The following is a 20,614-nucleotide window of genomic DNA, read 5'->3' on the forward strand; positions in this document are numbered from 1 at the left end:
GCCCTCCCGGCGCCACACGGGCTGCGGGGAGACGGGGCTGGAGCTCGGGGAGCCCCGCGGCGCTCGGGGACACACGCAGAGAGCAGAGCAGCATCAGTTTATTGGCCTCGCGACAGACGGCACCCGGTCCTGCCAGCAAGGGACACGGCCGGTCCCACCCCCCGCCATCCTGGGGACACCCCAGGAGGAAGCAGCATCCCTCATGGCAGCTGTCTGTGCCTCCCAGCCCCCCGGAGCCCCCAGCCCCGCGGCTGGGCAGGGAGGAGGCGGCGCTCACTTCAGCTGGTGCAGGAAGCCCAGCAGGGCCCGGTGGAAGTCGTCTGGCTTGTCCAGGTAGCAGGCATGGCCAGCACCGGACAGCACGGCCACACGGTGCTTAGGGAGGTGCTGGAGGTTCTGCAGGGCCTGGGGAGCCAGGCCAGTGTCACGGTCACCATACAGGATCAGGGTGGGTGTCTTGGAAAGGGGATAGAGAAAACAAGAGCAGCTGTCAGAGGGGTAAATGGCCACCACACTCCCTCTGGGCTGTGCCCACCTCCATCCATCACCACGGGGGGCTGCAAAGCTGAGGGGAGGCAGGTGCCAGCACCCCCATGAGCTGGGGGTCACAGGTCCCCTCACTTACCCCAAAACAGTGCCACCCTCCACAACACCCGGCAGCCAGCTGGCCCACAAGGCTTGCCAATACCCAGGACGGTCCCCAAGAGCCCAAAAACCCACCTGGACTCCCCGGTACTGCTCAGCAGTGTAGTCCCTGGTGCCCACGGGTGCGATGGGCACAAAGCCGGCCAGCCGGTCCCCGTGCGCCAGGAGGAAGGGCAGGGCAAAGCGGCCGCTCATGGAGGGGCTGATGAGGACAGGCCTCTGCATGCCCAGCTCCTGGAGGACGCGGTCCAGGAAAGCCCTGCGGCCCTGTGCTGTCAGTGCCATCTCCACTGGGGGGGATTCCCCGTAGCCTGGTATGGGGAAGAGGCATGGGGTGGTCAGGGGGCATCGTGCAGCCTGCAATGGTCTCTCCTCACCAGGGTTCAATGGCCTGGCAAAAAATGGACACTTGGTCAAGCCCCGGGGCTGTACAGTCGCAGCCATCAATGCCCCAGGACACCGACAATCCCAGGCACACTGACCCAGGGATCACCAGCAGCTACCAGAGCCCTCCCTGAAGAGAGCCAGAGCCCAGCAGTGACTAAGGCGAGGGACTGGAGCTGCCCAGAGAGATCAGCTAAGCACAGCGCCACGCTCCTACCGGGCAGATCTATCGCGACCGCACGGTAGCCTTCTCCAGCAAGCAGTGCCAGTGTGCCCAAGGCCTCCCACGTCTTGGAGGTGAACGCCTGGCCATGCAGGAACAGGACATCAGGCCTGCGGGGGGGAGACAGGCGGGAAGGGGTTCGGGCAGGCTGCCGAGCCCGCAGCGCCCACGGGGCGGGTGAGGACCGGCCCCAGGCCCGCGCCCCGCTGCCGGCGGGCTGACCCACCTCCCGGGGCCCCCGGCTGCGGCGGGCACCTCCCTGTAGAACACGGGCGGCTCTCCCGCAGCCATCCCCGTCCGCACCGTGCCGTTGGCCGCCCGCCAAACGCGCCTCTCCTCGTCAGGCCGTGAGCGCCGGGCGGCCGGCAGCAAGAGGTACAGGAGGAACGTGAGCAGCGCCCCGAGGAGCAGCAGCCCCAGGCGGCCGCGGGCAAGCAGCATCTCCGCTCGCGCTGCAGGACAGCGGCAGCGCGGGGCTGCGGGACGCCAGCCCTCTGCTGCGGGGAAACAGGTCCCGGTCCCCGCTGCTCTGCTCAGCTCCGGCCCAGCCCGAGCCCCCGCCCGGCCCCGCTCGTGCGTCCTCGGGCCCCGCCTGGCGGCGGCCCGCGCCACTACAGCCCCGAAGGACAACTCCGGAGATCGGCCGGGGCTCGGCCAAGCTCGGTAGAGCTCGGCAGAGCTCGGCTATGTTCGTCAAGGGCTCGGCGTCTCTCGCCACAGTTCGGGAAGGGCTCGGGTTGGGCTCAGTACTGCAGGGCAGAGCTCGGGTTCTGGTCGACAGGGCTCGGCCTGGCTCGGTAGAGTTCGGGCAGGGCTCGGTTTTGCTCGGCAATACTCGGCTCTGCTCGGCTTCGCTCGGCGGGGCCGGGCCCGGCGCGGCGGGGCCCAGTGGTTCCCGGGGCCGCCCCGGACCTTGCGCTCCATGACGCGGTGCCGCCGTTCTCTCGCCCGCCCCGCCGGTCTTTGGCCCCGGGGCGCGGCACCCCCAGTCCCGTGGTGCGGCGGGGAGGAGGCGAGCGGCGGCCGGCCCCGTGTGCGGAGCAGCAGGTAAGGGCTGCAGGCCCAGCGATGGACGGGGAAACTGAGGCAGGGGCGGGCCCGTCAGGCCGCCTGGCACGTCAGTGACCCCGGTGGTGCCACCACAGCGAAGATGATGCCGGTGTGACCCCCTCATAGCCCTCTTGCCAGCACCGGGCCTGGACGGGGCAGAAGGCCCATCAGGCCCCCATTCCCACCTCTCACCCCACTTACAGCCCCCAGGCATGGCCACGCCGCGGGTCACCGAGAGCACGGTCACGGTGCAGGGACAGACCCTCTTCTACCGCCGAGCTGAGCCAGCCCCGGCAGTGCCGAAGCTGACCGTGCTGCTGCTGCATGGCATCCGCTTCTCCTCCGAAACCTGGCTGCAGGTGGGGACGCTCACCACGCTGGCCAAGAACGGCTACCGAGCCGTGGCCATCGACCTGCCGGGTAAGGTGTGCTGAGCACAGCCCCAGAGACAGGCGGGGTAGCCACCCGTTTGTGGTGCAGGATGGCACCCCGGTGTCCTGCCGTGCTGTGCTGGCTTCTCTGTGTCATTCAGGCGGTGTGGAGCCTGACAGGGCCACTTGTGTCTCGCACCATTCAGGGCTGGGGCGCTCGAAGGATGCTGTGGCCCCAGCACCCGTGGGCCAGCCGGCGCCGGCGGCGTTCCTGAAGGCAGTTTCAGAGGCTCTGGACCTGGGTCCAGCTGTGGTGATCAGCCCGTCGCTCAGCGGAATGTACTCGCTGCCCTTCCTCTTAGAGCACAGCCAGCTGCTCAAGGCCTATGTGCCTGTGGCGCCCATCTGCACTGAGAAATTCACGGCGGAGCAGTATGCCCAGATCAAAGTACGGCCTGGAAGGGCACTGGGGAGGTCGGGGAACTGGGAGGGGATGGTGCAGAGGGGACCCTGGCACCGGGGTTGAGCAGGGGAAAGGCCAAACAGGCCAGAAACCCTGTTGCCACTGAAAGAGGAGAACCTGATGATGAAGGAATGTAAATGTGGGGTAGTGGGAGGTAAAGAACGGACAACTGGAGACCCAGGAGTCTGAGCTTCAGTTTCCCTTTGTCATGCTGGATGGGGGAGAAGGGCAACTGACTCCTCTCCAGGGTGTCCCTGGCAAGGAGAGCAAGTGCCTGGGTGACCCCTGTGGGCTCAGGGTGCTTTCCCCCTCTACAGACCCCCACGCTGATCGTGTACGGGGACCAGGATGCAGAGCTGGGGCACACCAGTCTGAGCAACCTGCGGCACCTCCCTGAGCACCAGGTGCTGATGCTGCAGGGTGCAGGGCACGCCTGCTACCTGGACAAGCCCAATGAGTGGCACCGTGGACTCCTGGCCTTCCTGCAGCAGCTGAAGTGAGCAGGATGGGACCACAGAGCAGGAGGATGTGGCAGCCCACCCACCCCTCTGCCTGCACATGCACCCTTGTGCCAACCCAGGTGCTCGGCTGGCACTCACACTGCACTGGCCCACACCAGCACACACACCTCTTGAGACCAAATAAAACACCAAGCTCTGCCACTGCTTTCCTGCCACCTTCCTGCTTCTTTTCCACCTTTCCCACCTCCTTCCCCCCTCCCTACCTCCATGGCTGCTGTCCCACACAGGTTTGGGGGTGACAGCAGGGAAGATGGAGCCACTGAGGGATGGCACATTTGGGATTGTTGGATGGGTGAGTGCCAGCCTTGCTGCAGCCCACCCATCACTTCTGATGGGACCCTCATGAACCTCAGAGGGTGCCCAGGGAGCCCTGTGGCTGTGTTCTGGGACAGGTAGGTCCCCCAAGGTAGTGACATCCGTGTCCCCAGCCGGCCAGCCTCCTCTTCATCCTCCTCTTCCTCCTCCTACCCCTCCTGGCATGTGCCCAAGTCCAGGGTAATCCACAGGGGCTTAAAAGGGAGCTGCCAGCTCTGGGAGGCTCCTGCCCACGGCATCATCCGCCCAGCACCCTGGGGAGGTGTGGGGTGATTTACCTAAAGAGTGGCTGCCAGATGAGGGGGTGGGCAGAGAGACCTGACAGACAGGGGACAAGACTCCTGCCTGCCACCTGCCTGCTCTGCCTTTGGTGCTGCTGCACGGGCACTCGGGGGCACAGATGGAGCCAGCAGCAGGGTGCCCCCCCAGTGCCCCCCCTTCCCCAAGCTTGCCTGGGCTTTAGCTGCTTACGCCAGGGCCCAGGAGGATTTAGTGGGGGAGGTAAGGGGGGGGAGGGCACTTTTCTGTGGGTGCAGGATGCCCGTGTGGGGGACACAAGGCAGTGCCAAGGGTGCAGGAGCTGGTCTCTGCCCTGGCAGTCTGGTAGGACCCCTGTGTGGAGCATCCCTGACCCCCCCAGGTGGCTCAGGTCCCCTGTTGCTGTCCCGACCCCCCCCATACGCGGGTGCCTCCTGCCCCTCCAGGCACCACCTGGCAGCAGCAGCCCGGGGTGCCGGCGGGCCTTGGGGTGCCAGCTGCCCCATCCCTGCCCGCTCCGGTGTCCTTGAGCCCTCGAGCCCTGCCAGCTGATCGGCTTCCAGGAAAAAAACCACGCAATTACAAAGAGGGGCGATGTGTGAGCCAAAGGGAGGGGGGCCGGGGGGGCCAGGAATGTCCCCAGCGGTGGCAGATGGCCTTACCCAGGGTGCATTGTTCCTTTTAGTGTCTCTTATCCGCTGTAATAGGATCCCGGAGGGAGGGATGTGGGAGAGGGGAAGAGCGAGGGGGGCCCCGGCGTGGACCGGGGTGGGGGCCGGGGCTGCCAGCTTGGCCCTGGCCTGTCAAGCGGCTCATTGTTCCTGCCCCGGGTGTCACTGGGCGCCGCCGGGGACAATGTGGCACTGAGAGGGGCGGCCGGCGGTGGAGGGACGAGGCGCACGGAAAGGTACCCGCCAGGCCCCGCTCCCGCGGGGACCGGGGGCTCGGGGCAGCCGGGAGGGCGAGGAGAGAGAGGTTTCCCCGGGGACGGGGTGGGGGCTTCCTCCCGTCGTCCCCCCTCCCTTTGTCACCCGAAGGTGCCCCGAAGGACGGGCGGTGCCCGGCTTGGTGGCTGTGCCAGTGCCAGCCATGGCAGGTGGCCTGTGCCCATCACCGGGCCCTTTGGCGTCCCTGCCAGCCTGCCTCACCTGGGGGGAGCCCCCCTGCCCGCAGACCCCCAGGCGTTGTCTGTGGCAGTGGGGGGACACCCGTGGCCCCGCTGCCTTCCCCCGTGCCATCGCCAGCCTGATCCCTCTTCCCCCGGCGGGCTCTTTGTCCCAGCGAATTCCCGCTGCCATTCATCCCCAGGGGCACTGGGGACCCTGGCCGGCACCCCACACATCTCCGGATGCCGCGAGCAGGGTGCATCCCTCCCTCCGCCCCACTTCAGGCTCCCCTGCACCGGGATCGGGCATATTCCCCCTCTCCAGCCTCTCCACCTTTCTCAGCCCGCGGTAACAGGGGGGTGGAGACGCGGCGTTCAATCCCCGGGGCCGGGGGGGGCAGGCACAGCACCGAGGGGCTGCGCCCCCGCCCCCCGTTCCCCCGATGCAGGAGATGTGCCGTGGCGGTGACGAGTCCTGCCAGCACCTAAAATAGCCGGCCCCCCCGCCATGCCCGCGGCCGCGGCCCCAGCCTCAACACGGGTGCTTTGTTTCAAAGCCGCTTGGCATCGCCCGGCTTGCCGGGAGCCAGCGGTGCCGCAGCCGCCCACCCGGGCTGGACACTCAGTAATTGTCCTGCTCCCGGGGGCCCTGGCCGCCCACGGCCACCCGGGCACCGGGTCCGGGGGGCCCTGGGGTGCTCTAGGAAGGGACGTGCTGCAGCCGCGTCAGTCAGCAGGCATCGTGGTGTGGTTTGGGTGGGGTGGTCCCCGTCTGGGAGCTTGCCTCAGTGTCCCCTGGGGCTTTGTGCATGGGCACGGGGAAGGGAGAGAAAGTGGCGTGCATAGCCTGTGAGACCACCCAGGCCACCTCTGTTGTCCCCACTCCAGCAGGCATTTGCAAATGCCCTATCCCATAGCCATGCTCCACACACCTTGCATCCTCCCCCTGTATCCATCCAGTTCCTGGCTTTGTGCAGGACAGCACGGAGGCAGCTCAGGCAGACACATAGCAGCGGGTCCCTTTTGGAGGTGCAGGGTGCCCGTGGGGTGCCATGGGGCCATGTGAGCCTCGCCTGCCAGAGGAGGGCACAGTGCTGCCTCTGCCTCAGTTTGCCCATTTCCCAGGCATGGGATATTGAAGCTGCAGATCTGGGGCTGTGGGGTTAGCTGGGCATCCCCCCAATCTGAAGACCACCATGTCCCACAGGCTCATCTCTCCCTCCCGCCATGGCATCGCCGGACGGAGCCAGTGGCGTGGGCGGCAGTCCCGAGGAGACAGAGCTCAGCATCACCCTGACCCTCCGCATGCTCATGCATGGCAAGGTAATGGCAGGGGGCCACTCAGGGGTCCGCAGTGCCTAGGGCGAGGGGCCATGCCCTCATCATGCCCTGTTTTCTGTGACCTGATTTCTCCCATGCTCCCAGTCTCCCCTGGGAATAGCATTCCCAGAAGGATTTCTGTCCCCATCCTAAGCCAGGGAGGGGCACATTCCCATGCCCCTGTGTCACTAGTTAAGTCACCCAGTGTCCCTGGGGCAGGGTCTGCCTGTTGCCAGGCTGTTGGCAGAGGAGGGATGTGGCATGCAGGGAGCCACCTCCTGACAGTGCCACTCTTCTCTGCAGCAGTGCCTAGGGTGAGGGGCCATGCTGGAGCTCCAGCTCCTCACCATGCCCTGCTTTTTGTGCCCTGTTTTCTTCCCATGCTCTCAGTCTCCCCTGCGAATAGCATTCCCAGAAGGATTTCTGTCCCCATCCTAAACCAGGGAGGGGCACATTCCCATGCCCCTGTGTCACTAGTTAAGTCACCCAGTGTCCCTGGGGCAGGGTCTGCCTGTTGCCAGGCTGTTGGCAGAGGAGGGATGTGGCATGCAGGGAGCCACCTCCTGACAGTGCCACTCTTCTCTGCCTTTTCAGGAGATCGGCAGCATCATCGGCAAGGTAAGATTTGGGGTCCTCTGTGTTGCCAGCACTTGGCTCCCCTGGACCTGACCACCCACCCTGTTCCTTTACCTGCAGAAAGGAGAGACTGTTAAGAGGATACGAGAGCAGGTAAGGGCATGCTGGTGGGCTGCCAGGTCCTGCTGCCTGTCGTGCCTGTACCTTGCGGCTCCCACGTGCCTGTTCCCCTAAATCCCAGGTGGAACCAGGGAAAACAAAGCAGCACCCCAGGGAAGGCTGCCTGGGGAGAGGTGGGAAGGGCAAGGCTCAGACATGAAGGCATCAGTCTCTCCCATGAAGCTATCCCTGGGGGAAGTCATGAAGCACAGGGCTTGTGACATCCCTAACGGGGTGTGGCACTGTCCCCAGAGCACTGCACGCATCACTATCTCGGAGGGGTCCTGCCCCGAGCGCATCACCACGATCACCGGCTCCACCGACGCTGTCTTCCGCGCTGTCTCCATGATCGCCTTCAAGCTGGAGGAGGTAGACAGCCCTCCTACATCCCTGCCAGGTGCCCCCACACCTGCGGGATCCTGGGGGTCTGACGCTGCATCCCACATCCCTCACAGGACCTGGGAGCAGGGGGCGATGGGGTGTCAGCAGGCCGAGCACCGGTGACCCTGCGCCTTGTCATCCCCGCCAGCCAATGCGGTTCCCTCATCGGCAAGGCGGGAGCGAAGATCCGGGAGATCCGGGAGGTGAGGCTGAGGGCAGCCTGCATGTGGGATCCCCTTTTCCCCTGGGGGCACAGAGCCCTGGGTGTGTGGGCTGCACAGTCCCACAGGGGCTGGGGAAGGTGATGAAGGAGAGGGAGCATCACCCTGCAGGTGCTGCAATGGTCCCTGGGGGCTCAGGAGGGGGACAAGGGAGGTACGAGGTGCTGAGCCCTGGCAGGGAGTGGCTGGGGAATGCCAGCATCTCTCTCTGCTTCCTGCAGAGCACAGGGGCACAGGTGCAGGTGGCTGGTGACTTGCTGCCCAACTCCACTGAACGGGCTGTCACGGTCTCGGGGGTGCCAGACACCATCATCCAGTGCGTGAGGCAGATCTGCGCTGTCATCCTGGAGGTACCTGCCAAGCCCCATGCCCAGCCCAGGGGGCATCTGCTACCCACCTCCTCCTCCCCAAGGCTTCCCATGCCCATCTGGACCCAAACACCAGGGTTCCCCTGTGTGGAAACCTATAGGAGCACCCTGCCTTTGTAGTGCTGGGGGCTGTGCCCAGCTTACTGGGGGCATAGGGGGCAGAGGGTCCTTGGGGCTACAGGGGCTTTCAGCTTCATCTCTCATCTCCTCCACCTCCTTCCTTCTGTCTCCAGTCGCCTCCGAAGGGGGCCACCATACCCTACCACCCTGGTCTCTCCCTGGGCACCATCCTGCTCTCTGCCAATCAGGTAAGAGGCCACAGCATCTCCAAGGGCATGAGGTGGCCAAGAGGGCAGCCTCTACCAGCAAGGGGCAACTCTGGTGGGCTCAGGGTAGTCTCTGTGCCTCAGGGGGGAGTGACCTGAGACAGTGGTCCCCACCTGGCTCCCCACTGATGCCCCATTTTTCTCTCCCCAGGGCTTCTCCATGCAGGGCCAGTACAGCGGGGTCTCTCCTGCAGAGGTGAGTTTGTCCACCTGGCAATGGGGTCTGTGCCCACCAGGATGGGTGCTGCTGGGAATGCCTGTCTTGGGGGGCACTGGGGCACGGCTGACCTCTGCCATCACCCCTAACACCACCTTCCTCCTCTTTGCACTGTCTGGGCAGGTGACGAAGCTGCAGCAGCTGTCAGGGCATGCGCTTCCCTTCGCCCCCCTGGGCCATGCACCCACCATGGTGCCAGGTGAGCATCTCCCATGCTCCCCCGAGGCTGGGTGTGCCCCTCCTGATCCACCCTGACACCTGGCCCTGACGAAGGGGTTTCCTTCCTCTGCACCCATTCCAGCCCCAGCCCCCCCAGCATGTCTACCTGCCCCTCCAGCACAACCTTGTCATTGTTTTCCTGGAGTCATCACACCCACCAGTGCTCCCCAGTCCTGCAGTGGGAGAGCACCAGCACCAAATCATGACTTGTGTCTCTGTCCTGTCCTCCCTTCCTCTCCCCAGCAATCCCTCAGGTTTGTCCCCAGAGCCACTCACCATCCCTGTACGGGGCCGGGATAGGGGCTACTGAAGAGCTGCCCCTTCACTGCTGACATCCTTGTCTCTCTCCAGGTCTGGATGCCAGCTCCCAGAGCAGCTCCCAGGAGTTCCTGGTGCCCAATGATGTACGTATTGGTCTGGGAATGATGAGGGGGACCACAGCTTATCCCCACCCATGTGGCACTTCGCAGAGGCCAGCACCCACTGACCCACACAGTGGAGGCTCTGCCAGAGCTTAGGAGCAGGAAGGAGTAGCTGGGGTAGAAGAAAGGGGAAACTGAAGCACAGGACAGGGTGAAGAGCTTGCCAAGGAAAGGCCTTGGCATGTGACACAACGCCAGCAAGAAGGTCTTGAGTGAGACCAAAAAGCAGGGTCTGCCTAAGGAAAGCAGTGCTCTGCCCTCCCAGTGCCTTCCACAGTTTCTCCTCCGAGGTGTAGGTGGTGTCCAGGAGAGCCCCTTGGAGCTCCCTGCCTGGCAAGGCTGCCCTGGCTGCTGCTGGCTCAGCCTGTCCTGCCCTTTCAGCTCATCGGCTGCATCATTGGCCGGCATGGCAGCAAGATCAGCGAGATCAGGCAGATGTCGGGTGCCCACATCAAGATTGGCAACCAGACGGAGGGCTCCAGTGAGCGGCACGTGACCATCACGGGGACCCCTGTCAGCATCACCCTGGCCCAGTACCTCATCACAGCCTGGTAGGTGTCAGCCTGAGGGGGACTCATGCTGGGTGTTAGTGAGGGGTGCTCTTCTCCAGCACCTCAAGGCAGCTTTTGGAGGATCTACAGCATCCTCAGGAAGAATGAGCTGGGTGGTGCTTTGAGATCCTGAGGTGGTAGGCGCAAGACCCGTGACCCACCAGATCTGAGGCCCAGTTTTTTAACCCAAGATATGTCATGGATACATGTGCCAGAAAGGATGGGGTGCGCAGTTCCTGCACCCTAAGCTTGTGGTGGGACAACCACTCTGTCACCATGGTACTCACCATCATTCTTCTCTCTTACTTTCCCAGCTTAGAGACTGCTAAATCTACCTCCCAGGTGCCACCAGGCCCTGGCTCCATGGACCTCGGCATGGGCTTCTCCCAGCCCCTCGCCCCAGGCTCCGGTGCGGCTCTTCCCGCCGTGGCCCCAGCCCCCCCGGCCCTGCTGGGCACCCCCTACGCCATCTCCCTCTCCAACTTCATCGGCCTGAAGCCGGTGTCCTTCCTGGCACTGTCCCCATCCTCCGTGGCAGGTCCCAATGGTGGCACCACCACCTACACGACCAAGATCTCGGCGGCCAACGGCACCAAGAAAGCTGACCGGCAGAAGTTCTCGCCCTACTGAACCCCACTGGTGGCTGGGCCAGGGGGTCCAGGGTGCTACACAGTAGCAGGGACACCTTCCTGCCACCCACCCTGACCTCAGCCTCTGCCAGGTGCCCCATGTCCCCCACCCCAGGGAAGGGAAGGGCCTTCCTGGTGGTGATGCCTGCTGGAGGAAGGGGCTGTTTTGTTGCCTGCTGTCCATCCCAGCAGCTCTGTGCCCCCCTCCTTGATTTTCTGCACAGAGACCATGTGTCCTAGTATTGGGTGGGGGGCTGTCCCTGCTGGCCTAGGGTCCCTTCTCCCAGTGCTGGTGTGGGACCCCTACTTCCTGCTCCTCACCCTGCCTCCCCTGCCATCCTGCTCATGCCCACACTCCATCTGGCACCCAAAAGCCAGGTTCCACTGGATGAGGACTGCCTGGCCTCTCCAGGAGTTCTGCTTCCACTGGCTCTGGTGGGGGCCCTCCCTGGGCCACCCTGGGGCAATCGCCTCCCAGCAACCCCATCCAAGAGCCAGTCCCTGCTGGCTTGGAAATGCTGTATATATATGAGTCTATATTTTTTCCTCCTTTGTAACTTATCAATGGTTTAATAAAAAGATAAAATTTACAAGAAAATAACAATAATAATAATATTCCCCACCCTGGGTGGAGACTTCCCCCACAGCAAGGGTGGCCCCAGCTTCTGGGTATTTGGGTGGTGGCTGGAAGGGCATCCCTGTGTCTAGGGGGGGATGCTGGCCTTCAGCCCCATCTCTCTGGGCGTCTTCCTGGAGCCTCTTCCTGCCCCAGGGCAGTTAGAGAGGCCATAGGGCAGTTTCCCTCAGGCCTTCAGTTACTACTGGAGTAGGACATCTCCAACCCACCATGCCAACACCATCCCTGGGGCCTTTGTGGGCAGGCAGAGGGTGATGTACCCCTGCAGCATGCCCCAAAAGGGTCCAGTCCCCTTTCTAGCAGTGGGGACCCTATGAGAGTGTCCCCAAGCCCTTCAAAAGCAATGAGACTGAAAAGGAACAGCAGGTCCTGATCCCCTCTGGCTGCTGCTGCCCTGGGGCAGCCCACACAGCTACCCCCACCACCCTGTGTCACCATGTCCAACCCAGTGTGCCCTTGGCTAGCAGCCCAACTCGGCTGGCACGTGGCACTGCTGACCAGGCTTCAAACTGGGCAGCTGTGTCCATAAACAGCCCGGCACAGACCCCCAGACAGCCATTTCCCCCCCAGGGTGGTGATCACTGCCAGCTGAGAGAGACAGAGAGCATGGCCAGCGTGGCCACGGGCATTGCATGCTGCCATGCCAGCAGGACAAACAGTGACACAGCCAGAGCCAGCCCTGTGGGTGTGTCCCCCTGATCAGTGTCACAGGGAGCAGAAGCCCCTCCACACAGACATTAGTTTTGGGTTAAACAGCCAAGGATGGAAGTCTCCATCCTGCCATCCAGGCTCAGCAGGGGCTCGGGGCCCTGGTGTTACTGGTGTTAGTGGCATTATCTGGAACGTTGCTCCTGGATAGAGTGCAAGGGACATCGGCCCTTCCCCGCTGGCCAAGCGTGCTCCATCGGGGCAATGGAGATGGAGGGGTCCCATCCCCTGCCCCTGCACGGTCCATGTCTTGAGGAGAGCCCATCCCTGGAACTGTGCTGGTGGAGCCAGAGACAATTCCAGCCTGCAGAAGAGAGACGTGACTTCCTCAGATCTGCTACCTTCTCCCAGGGGAGACACCACCTTTTACCATAAGCTCAGAGAAGAGGTAAAGCCTGCACAAATGCAAATCCAAGAGGTTTGGTCCAAGCAGGTCTGATGTGTCCCTGGCAGGTCTCCTGCCCAGCACAGTGGGACAGAGCCTCCTTCTCAGCTGTTCTCTTCGGGAACTTGATCTGGGGTGGGGAAGCCCGTTGTGGTCTGGTCCAGCCTGTTCCTGGGGCTGGGGCTGATGCAGCTGGTGTGGGTCTCCAGCGTGCAAGTTGCTCTCTGGAGGAACTGCAAGAAGTTTTCCTGAACAGAAGCCTCTGAGATGGAAAGACAGAGCTCCTGACCAAGTGGATGGTTAAGACAGCTGCGCCGGAGCCGGGCCAGCTCCTCACGGATTTGGCGGTTCAGCAACCCATAGAAGAAAGGATTAACAGCAAAGGAGGAGTAGGCAATCCAGGTGACCACCATCTCCCCGTGCCCACCACCCACAGTGCCAACAGTGACAGAGGAGTGCAAGTGGAAAGCAAAGAAAGGCAGCCAGCAGCACAAGAATTGTCCCACAATGAGGACCAAGGTGAGGATGGCCTTGTTGCTTCCTAGAAGGCGATCCGGGATCAGCCTGGGCAGCATCAGGATCCTGGCAGTGAGGATGGTCACTTGGCTGGCGATGGAGTCACATCGGTGTCTGGGTGCAACTGCCTGTGCTGGCACAGGTGCCTGCTGCAGGGACGCAGTCCGGGCCACGCGGTAGATGCTGGAGTACACAGCGAGGATGATGATGGTGGGCAGAATAAAGCAGGTGATGCTGAAGAGGATCACAAAAACCTTCTTGTGGGCCCCAGGGCTCCAGTAGACTGTGCAGCGGCTGGCACTGGTGGCCCCATTGCCATGAGGCCATGCCACTAGTGCCAAGACAGTGATGAGAACTGACTTGACCCAAATGAAAACCACTCCAGCCACCGCCAGCCTGATGGTCATCTTGACCTCATACCTCAAGGGGTGGACGATGTAGTAGTACCGCTCCACGCTGATGATACAGATGGTGAGAATGGAGGCACTGATGAAGCAGATGTTCAGGAATATCACAGCCTTGCACTCAGCAATGCTGTAGATAACCCAGTTGAAACAGGAGGAGCTGGAGATGATCCCCAGGGGCATGAGGAAAATGGCTGAGAGGAGATTGACCACACAGAGGTGGCAGACAAAGATGAACTTCCTGAAAAGGGGTGTTTTGAGGATGATAACCATCACCACGATGTTGGCCACCAGGGCGGTGAGGGTGAGCAGGATCATGCAGAAGAGGCCCACCACCTCCTCGCCGATGGAGTGCTTGGGGATGGCGAGCAGCTCTAGGCTGTCCGTGGTGTTTGACCCCGTCCAGCTCGGCATCCCCCTCCAGGGCTAAGCCAGCAGCTCTGGTGCCTGGGCAGCAAGGGCTCTTCTCCTGTGTCCCAGAGAGGGTAACCCCACCACAGCCATGGCTGATACCTTCTCCTTGCCTGTTGGGATCAGGAACCAGGTGTGAAGGGAATGAACCAAAATGGAGAAGAGCCACAGAGAAACACAGAGACAACCAGCACACTTCCAAGGTGCTGGAGGAGGGAGAGGTAGCCAGTGAAGTCAAATCACCCTGGCTCTCCCAGAGCTGCCACCCAGGCTGTTCCCAGTCTGGCCAGGGATAGCATAGCTAGGTCCTGTGGGCACCCACGCCAGGCTGACACCCCGTCCCCCCTCTTCAATGGCACCAGTATGTCCTGAGGTGGAACAGCACAACTTGCCTGTCCCAACCCTCTTGCTCTGGCCACAGGGGACCCCAGGGTGGGTGGGATTCAGCGCACCTTTTCTCCTGGGGAGGTGGGTGATGCTCCTCTCCTCAGCGGGGTCCTGCTTGCTGCTGGTGCTCCGGCAGCAGAAGCGGGGCTGCCGGCCCTGTGAGGCCACGCTCGCCCTTCCCCGCTCCCGTCACCCGCTCGTCATCCTGTTTGCCTGCAGCCCGCCAGCTGCGGATGGCACCAGCTGTCACTCCCGGCGCTGCCTGCACCCGTGGCAGTCCCACGGGGACAGCTGCTGGGTCCTAGCAGCCGGCGGGGGCTCAGGGAGGGGGGTTCCTGCGCCCTGTGCCCCCCCAGAATGGCCACCCCCTGCACCAAGCCTGGTCCTTCCACAGGAACACCTCAGCACTCAATTTCCTTGGGCTCAAGGGACAGAGCTACAGGCAGGTCTGCAGCAAATCATCTCCACTGGCACAGGGTATCAGGGTAACTGATACCCGGGGCATCAGGGTGGCACAGCTGGGAGTTGCTCTTCCCTGGCAGCCTGAGCACCCGGACGTGTGCTCAAGGGGCACACGTGAGCACAGAAAAGGGCTTGGCATGGGTGCCAGGCTGGAGCAGGACAGCAGACATGGCATGAGGCATGGCACTAGAGGGAGGGCAGGCACTCGCCCTCAGGATGGATGGATGAATTCCTCTGTGCCCAGGCAGGGCAGCAGATCTTGAGATCTTGCTCATCCTCTGTAGGTCTGATGCCACAGGGTGGGCATGAGCCGTGTGCCTTGCTAAGGTGATGAGAGCAGCTGCCTCCCAAAGACACCAGCTTTCATCTGAAGGCTTCAGCCCCTCAAGAGCCACCCATGCCATCCCTTCAGGGACCCACTGACACCCTTCCCTACAGCACACCCGCCTGCTGGGCAGGAAAGCAAGAGCACCACCCGGTGCAAGGCACAGTGCTTTTATTCACAATCAAAGCAAGCTCAGTCCCCATGCCAGCCTGTCCCTTGCCAAGCCCCAGGTGGGATGGCCAGAGTCCAGATCACTGTGCTCTGGGCTGGTGGGTGTCCCCTCCTGGTGCTGGGCCAGGGCCGTGGTGCTCCCAGGCAGCCTCAGAAGCGGAGCTGGACAAGGTAGCGGATCCGGCACTGGCTTTCCTTGTAGATGAGGTACTCGCTCTGGCTGAAGGAGGAGTCCTTGTAGGCGGGCATGGGGATGGGCTTGCCCTGGCACACCAGCACCTTCTTGCCATCCAGCAGCACCTCCTGATCCTGTGCAGGATCTGGGCCAGAAGACACCCCAGCACCACATGAAACCTGAGATCTGGCCTCTCTCCCCCTGCCCTGTGTGCAGCACAGCCCCGGAGCTGCCACAGCCCTCCTGCCCCCAGCTCACCTGGCTCTGTCCGGCCACAGGCCAGGACACTGTCATAGCCAGCAGGTGGCTGACACAGCGTGGGGTCATCACAGGTGATGCGGTAGGGCTTGCCCAGGGCCACCTCCGTCAGGAACATGATGCCAACATTCTTAGATGTATGGCCCACTGCCATGGGAGAAACGGATGGGAATGATAGCACCACCCCTGGTACTTCCAACTGGTCGTGCCCAGGCCACGCTGGAGCACAGGGACCAATTACCATGGCAGGGAAGGGGCTCGGCAGGCCCACAGCTGCCTGGCAGGGGGTATGCAAAGGCAGCCATGCTCACACGGAGCCTGTGGGCATCACAAGCAGCCCAGCCCATCCCAGGACCCTCACCATAGCAGGCTGATTTGCTGTTCTCTGAGGCAAAGTAGATGCCCTTGCCCACGCGCCCGCCGGAGTGGGGCATGATGCGCAGCCCGCTCTTCAGGATGGCCGCCACCACCGCCACGCTGGTGCCGTGCCACAGCAGGCGCCGGTGCTCCAGGAGGTCATGGGCCTTGAAACGCTCAGCCTGGAGAGATGCACAGCTAAAGGCTGCCCACAGAGGGACACACGGGTGCCCAGGGGTGGAGGACTGCCACCCACCTCCCCCAGACCAGCCCCAGTGCCTGGCTGGAGGGGCAGGAGAATGGGTGCCTGTTTGGCCCTGGCCAGCTGGGCTGAATCTCCTCCTGTAGGGAGAAGCCCTACAGCAATCCTGGGGTGCAACCATGGCTTCCCCAGTGTGACATGGGGAGAATCACCTCCTCCTCACCTCACCATCTCGGGCCACCTGCCAGATGTTGAGGATGTGGAGTTTGTGCCCAGTCTGTGTCACATAGGTCTGGATCATCTGCCAAGGGGGAGGCAAAAACGCTGTGTCACTCCAGGCAGCCATCTCAGCAATGCCCACGGTCCCCCTGGGACAGCAGGAACCTTTGGGGTGCCCACAGGCCTGACATAATTGTTTCCCGTTATGGGACACTGTGGCACAAGCAGCACCTGGTATTCCCGGGAACCTGGGTCAAGCAGGGAGAGCTGGCAGCACAGCAGGGCATAATCCTGATCCAGTGGGTGGGCAACTTCTTTCTCCTCCTCCTCCTTCTCTTTCTGTGCCTGCAGGCTCTGTGCAACCTCAATGTCAGCCAGCACCTGGCAGGGACAGAGCAGGGACATCCTCAGCACCAGTGCTGGGCACTGTGCTGGGGGAGCATGGCAAGCTCAGTCTCCTGCCAGCAGCTCCTGCCCCACCAGGAGGGGATGTCACATGCTACGTGCTCTGGCATCTCACCAGCAGCATGTCCTTCTTGGCACGCAGCAGGTCAGGGGAGTTGATGGTGGGCGGCCGTGCCCGCCCAAAGTTGTGGGGGATGATGGTGTAGAAGCGTGAGGAGAGTTCCTCCAGGCGAGTGGCCTGGGGGGGCTGCTCCCTCAGCGCTGCCTCCAGCTCTTCCAGTGCCTCAAAGCCCCTTGCAATCTGCTGCTTGCTCAGCTTCCCCAGAGGCATCTTCTTCACATCTACCAGGGAGGACAAGGTGAACCACTCACCCACTCACCCTGCAGCTACTTCCAAGAACCTCCAGTATCACTGTGGGCAAGTGTGGGCACCCAGCATGGGGTGTCCACAGTCCCATCAGGTGCCAGGATATCAGAGGGGATGCTCTCAAGTCCATCAGCACCTCTGCTCCGTTCACCTTCCCACCTGCACCCCCCAGAGGGAGCCCATGCCAGCCACCAACCCAGCACCTCCTACCGATATTCATGGTCTGCATGGCATCCCGGAACATGTCACTGCTGAAGATGAGGGACACCAGCTCCTGTGTGGTGCTGTCCAAGGTGCAGGGCAGCACCCGCTGCTTGCAGACCTTGTTCCCATCCACGGCATCCACCTGCAGACACCCCACATCAGCTGTGGGCCTGCAGGAGGCTGTGGGAGCACAGCACCAGGGCTGCCCACCTCTCTGAGGAGAGCCTGGTCCTGGGGCAGCACAGCAGTGGGCAGGTGCTGCCTCCACTGTCCATGGCTCATGCCACCCACAAGGCCATGTTCCTCATTCAGGATGCCCTCCCACTCCATTTTAACCCATTAGCCCCAAATCTCTGCCAGCAAGCTGTTTCAGCAAGCACCCAGACCCCCCTCAAAACCCATCCCATCCTGCTGACTCTCTTGGATGTTCTGGTGTTCAGTGGGCCAGGACTGCAATGAGGACCATCCCACCATGGTGACAATCTCTCAGTACTCACCCTGAGTGTAGCCTCCACCTCCTGCCCAGCCCCTGGCTGCACCTCAATGAGCGTGTACTTCCCTGGGTGGGCAACAAAGTTCTCCCTTGTTGCCCAGCTGTTCTTGGTCTTCTCTCGAAACTTCTTCTCAAAGTCCTTCTTGGCAGCTTCCAGGGAAGCACAGGGCATGAGCTTGGACTGGCCTGTCTCTCCCTGGCAGTGGACAGCAGTGGTCAGGACCTCCCCTGCATCCCTGCTCCACCAGCCCCATGCCAGTGGAAGCAGGCAGGCAGGAGCAAGGGGGGCTGTGATAGTAAGGCTGTAGGGCAATGAGCAGGAATGTGCTGAGCCACGAGCTCAGGGAGACACCCCAGGACACCTTGCTGGGCTGTCACACTCACATTCACTGCAGGGACAGGTGCCACATGCCCCAGACAGGCTGACTATGTTATGTTGAAAAGTCCTTAGAGCCCCCCCCATTAAAGAACTATAGCAGGATACTTGGGTGCTTGCTTTGGGACCAGGGACCCCCAGGTTCACCCTCAATTTTTGGGGCTCTGAAGGCAGGGTGGGGACAGCTGAGGTGCAGGGGATGAGCGATGCCTGGGTGGACTCACCACGCGGCCCCAGCGGCTCCACACACTGTAGGTACCATCGTGCTCCAGGAGCTGGATGATGTAGAACTTGTTGTTGTTGGCACCGATGTTGGTCTGGTTCAGGGTGCAGTCATAGTCCTCATAGACCTATAGAGAGTGACATGGCCTGGGCTGGCACCTGGGAGCGTTCGGGGAAGGAGAGGGTGCAGAAATGTCCCAGCAGGAACACAGGGGGTCTGCATGGAAAACTGGGGCTGACCCAGTGTCAGCAGGACAGGGGCAGGTCTGAGACTCCCCCAAGCCTCCCACCCCTGCCCCTCTGAGCAGCTCAGCCCTGCTCTCACCCGAGCACCCGGTGCTGTGCTCAGGGGGCACAGCCCATCAATTGTGGCAGGCGGCTTCTCCTTGGGAGCAGTTTTCAGCGTTGCCAAGGTGGAGCTCCAGGTGTCGTCCTCCTCTTCCACTTTCGGTTTCTTTTCCCGGCTGTCTGGCTGCTTCGAGGAAGAAGCTTGGCGCTTCGAAGCCATGACTGAGCCCCCCTGCTGCTGCCGGGTCAGCACAGCCTTAATCCCCCAGAAAAACCCTTGGAGACAGCAGAGGGAGAGGTGAGAAATGCTATGCTGCCCTTCCGGGAAAGTCCGGTGGGCTGTGCCTTGCTTTCCCTCCGCCTTCAGCCCGCAGCAGGGCTGGAGGAGGGGATGGGACCTCTGCCCACAAACTGTCTCTGTCCTGTCCCTGTGTTCGGGGTGGGTGGAAGAGCCTCTCAGCCCCTTTCAGCCCATGAGAGACCCCAAAGTGGGAAGAGCCCAGTGGCACAGAGCTGACGGGGAGCACAGGGGAGCTGTGCCCCCACCTCCCCTCACCAGGAACCCCCGATCCAAGGAGTGTGTCCCCAAGGCTCGGCCAGCTCTGTACCCCCAGGGACAGTCAAGATGGGAAACGATGCAACAACATGCCCCCAGACATTAAATGTCATCCCCCCCAGTTGCTGTCAAGACCAGGGAAACGCTTTGATTTGGGCAGGAGGGGGCTCGGACAGCCCCTGTGTGCTGTGCCCCCTGCCAGTCCCAGCTGAAGAGGACAGCAGTGGGGACAGAGGTACAGGCAGCAGCCGTGTCCTACCTTCTCCCCTGCCCAGGGCCACCTCCGAGGAGCTGCCGAGAGCCTTCAGGCTGGCCAGGCAGCCTGCCCAGAGGAGAAACTTTTTCCTTAGGCAGCATCCACGGATGACAGCGGAAACAGCTGTGACGCCTCCGGGTAGCGCATGCACCCTGTGACAGACCTGCCTGCTGCTGGACTCCACTGCCTGTCTGTCTGCACTGCCTGTCTGTCTGTCTGTCTGCCTGCACTGCCTGTCTGTCTGTACTGCCTGTATTGCCTGTGTGTTTGTACTGCCTGTCTGTACTGCCTGTCTGTCTGCACTGCCTGTGTGTTTGTACTGTCTCTGTCTGTACTGTCTGCACTGTCTGTGTGTCTGTACTGCCTCTACTGCTTGTACTGCCTGCACTATCTGTTCTGTCTGTCTGCACTGTCTGTACTACCTGCACTGTCTGTCTGTACTGCCTGTGTGTTTGTACTGCCTGTCTGTCTGTACTGTCTGTCTGTACTGCCTCCACTGCCTGCACTGCTTGTACTGCCTGTACTGCCTGCACTATCTGTACTGTCTGTCTGTACTATCTGCACTGTCTGCCTGTACTGCCTGCACTATCTGTACTGTCTGTCTGTACTATCTGCACTGTCTGCCTGTACTGCCTGCACTATCTGTACTGTCTGTCTGTACTATCTGCACTGTCTGCCTGTACTGCCTGCACTATCTGTACTGTCTGTCTGTACTATCTGCACTGTCTGTCTGTACTGCCTGTGGGTTTGTACTGCCTGTCTGTCTGTACTGTCTGTCTGTACTGCCTCCATTGCTTGTACTGCCTGTACTGCCTGTACTGCCTGCACTATCTGTACTGTCTGTCTGTACTATCTGCACTGTCTGCCTGTACTGCCTGCACTGCCTGTATTGTCTGTCTGTCTGTACGGCCTGTCTGTCTGTACTGCCTCCACTGCTTGTACTGCCTGTACTGCCTGCACTATCTGTTCTGTCTGTCTGCACTGTCTGTACTGCCTGATTGCTCTGTACTGCTTGCAGTGTCTGTACTCTCTGTACTGCCTGTGTGTCCTGTCCTGTACTGTCTGTCTGTCTGTACTGCCTGCAGTCTCTCTGTAGCCCCTGACTG

General features: G+C 62.0%; 5 protein-coding genes across 7 annotated transcripts; 2 read left to right on the forward strand and 3 right to left on the reverse strand.

Moving 5' to 3' along the window:
* Positions 1–82: 82 nt before the first annotated feature.
* ABHD14A (abhydrolase domain containing 14A) lies at positions 83–1,820 on the reverse strand. Its single transcript, XM_039734308.1, has 4 exons — positions 1,479–1,820; positions 1,247–1,362; positions 721–956; positions 83–456 (listed from the first exon to the last, which is right to left on the reverse strand). The coding sequence occupies exons 1-4, from the start codon at positions 1,691–1,693 to the stop codon at positions 274–276; spliced, it is 750 nt and encodes a 249-aa protein (XP_039590242.1). The 5' UTR covers positions 1,694–1,820; the 3' UTR covers positions 83–273.
* A 149-nt stretch (positions 1,821–1,969) lies between these two features.
* On the forward strand, positions 1,970–3,802 carry LOC120514141 (protein ABHD14B-like). Of its 2 annotated transcripts, XM_039734309.1 has the most exons (4): positions 1,973–2,299; positions 2,506–2,722; positions 2,880–3,121; positions 3,454–3,802. In XM_039734309.1, exons 2-4 carry the CDS (start codon positions 2,515–2,517, stop codon positions 3,634–3,636), a joined length of 633 nt encoding a protein of 210 aa, XP_039590243.1. In that variant the 5' UTR covers positions 1,973–2,299; positions 2,506–2,514; the 3' UTR covers positions 3,637–3,802. The 2 variants fall into 2 exon arrangements, with proteins under 2 accessions (XP_039590244.1, XP_039590243.1); XM_039734310.1 differs by having other exon boundaries at positions 1,970–2,722.
* Positions 3,803–4,168: 366 nt separating this feature from the next.
* On the forward strand, positions 4,169–11,265 carry PCBP4 (poly(rC) binding protein 4). Of its 2 annotated transcripts, XM_039734305.1 has the most exons (13): positions 4,171–5,137; positions 6,543–6,658; positions 7,250–7,273; positions 7,352–7,384; positions 7,643–7,759; positions 7,846–7,974; positions 8,214–8,342; positions 8,594–8,668; positions 8,838–8,882; positions 9,027–9,102; positions 9,474–9,526; positions 9,926–10,095; positions 10,410–11,264. In XM_039734305.1, the coding sequence occupies exons 2-13, from the start codon at positions 6,563–6,565 to the stop codon at positions 10,723–10,725; spliced, it is 1,263 nt and encodes a 420-aa protein (XP_039590239.1). In that variant the 5' UTR covers positions 4,171–5,137; positions 6,543–6,562; the 3' UTR covers positions 10,726–11,264. The 2 variants fall into 2 exon arrangements, with proteins under 2 accessions (XP_039590240.1, XP_039590239.1); XM_039734306.1 differs by lacking the exon at positions 8,594–8,668 and having other exon boundaries at positions 4,169–5,137; positions 10,410–11,265.
* A 9-nt stretch (positions 11,266–11,274) lies between these two features.
* Positions 11,275–14,712, reverse strand: LOC120514139 (probable G-protein coupled receptor). Its single transcript, XM_039734307.1, has 2 exons — positions 14,238–14,712; positions 11,275–13,898 (listed from the first exon to the last, which is right to left on the reverse strand). Exon 2 carries the CDS (start codon positions 13,786–13,788, stop codon positions 12,559–12,561), a length of 1,230 nt encoding a protein of 409 aa, XP_039590241.1. The 5' UTR covers positions 13,789–13,898; positions 14,238–14,712; the 3' UTR covers positions 11,275–12,558.
* Positions 14,713–15,113: 401 nt separating this feature from the next.
* On the reverse strand, positions 15,114–19,534 carry PARP3 (poly(ADP-ribose) polymerase family member 3). The gene is made up of 10 exons (XM_039734304.1): positions 18,734–19,534; positions 18,411–18,536; positions 17,815–18,006; positions 17,324–17,459; positions 16,862–17,088; positions 16,573–16,722; positions 16,346–16,423; positions 15,925–16,102; positions 15,564–15,710; positions 15,114–15,450 (listed from the first exon to the last, which is right to left on the reverse strand). Exons 1-10 carry the CDS (start codon positions 18,914–18,916, stop codon positions 15,281–15,283), a joined length of 1,587 nt encoding a protein of 528 aa, XP_039590238.1. The 5' UTR covers positions 18,917–19,534; the 3' UTR covers positions 15,114–15,280.
* Positions 19,535–20,614: the final 1,080 nt, after the last annotated feature.

Source organism: Passer montanus, unplaced genomic scaffold (assembly GCF_014805655.1).
Source record: "Passer montanus isolate IOZ18808 unplaced genomic scaffold, ASM1480565v1 scaffold9, whole genome shotgun sequence".
NCBI lineage: Eukaryota > Metazoa > Chordata > Aves > Passeriformes > Passeridae > Passer > Passer montanus.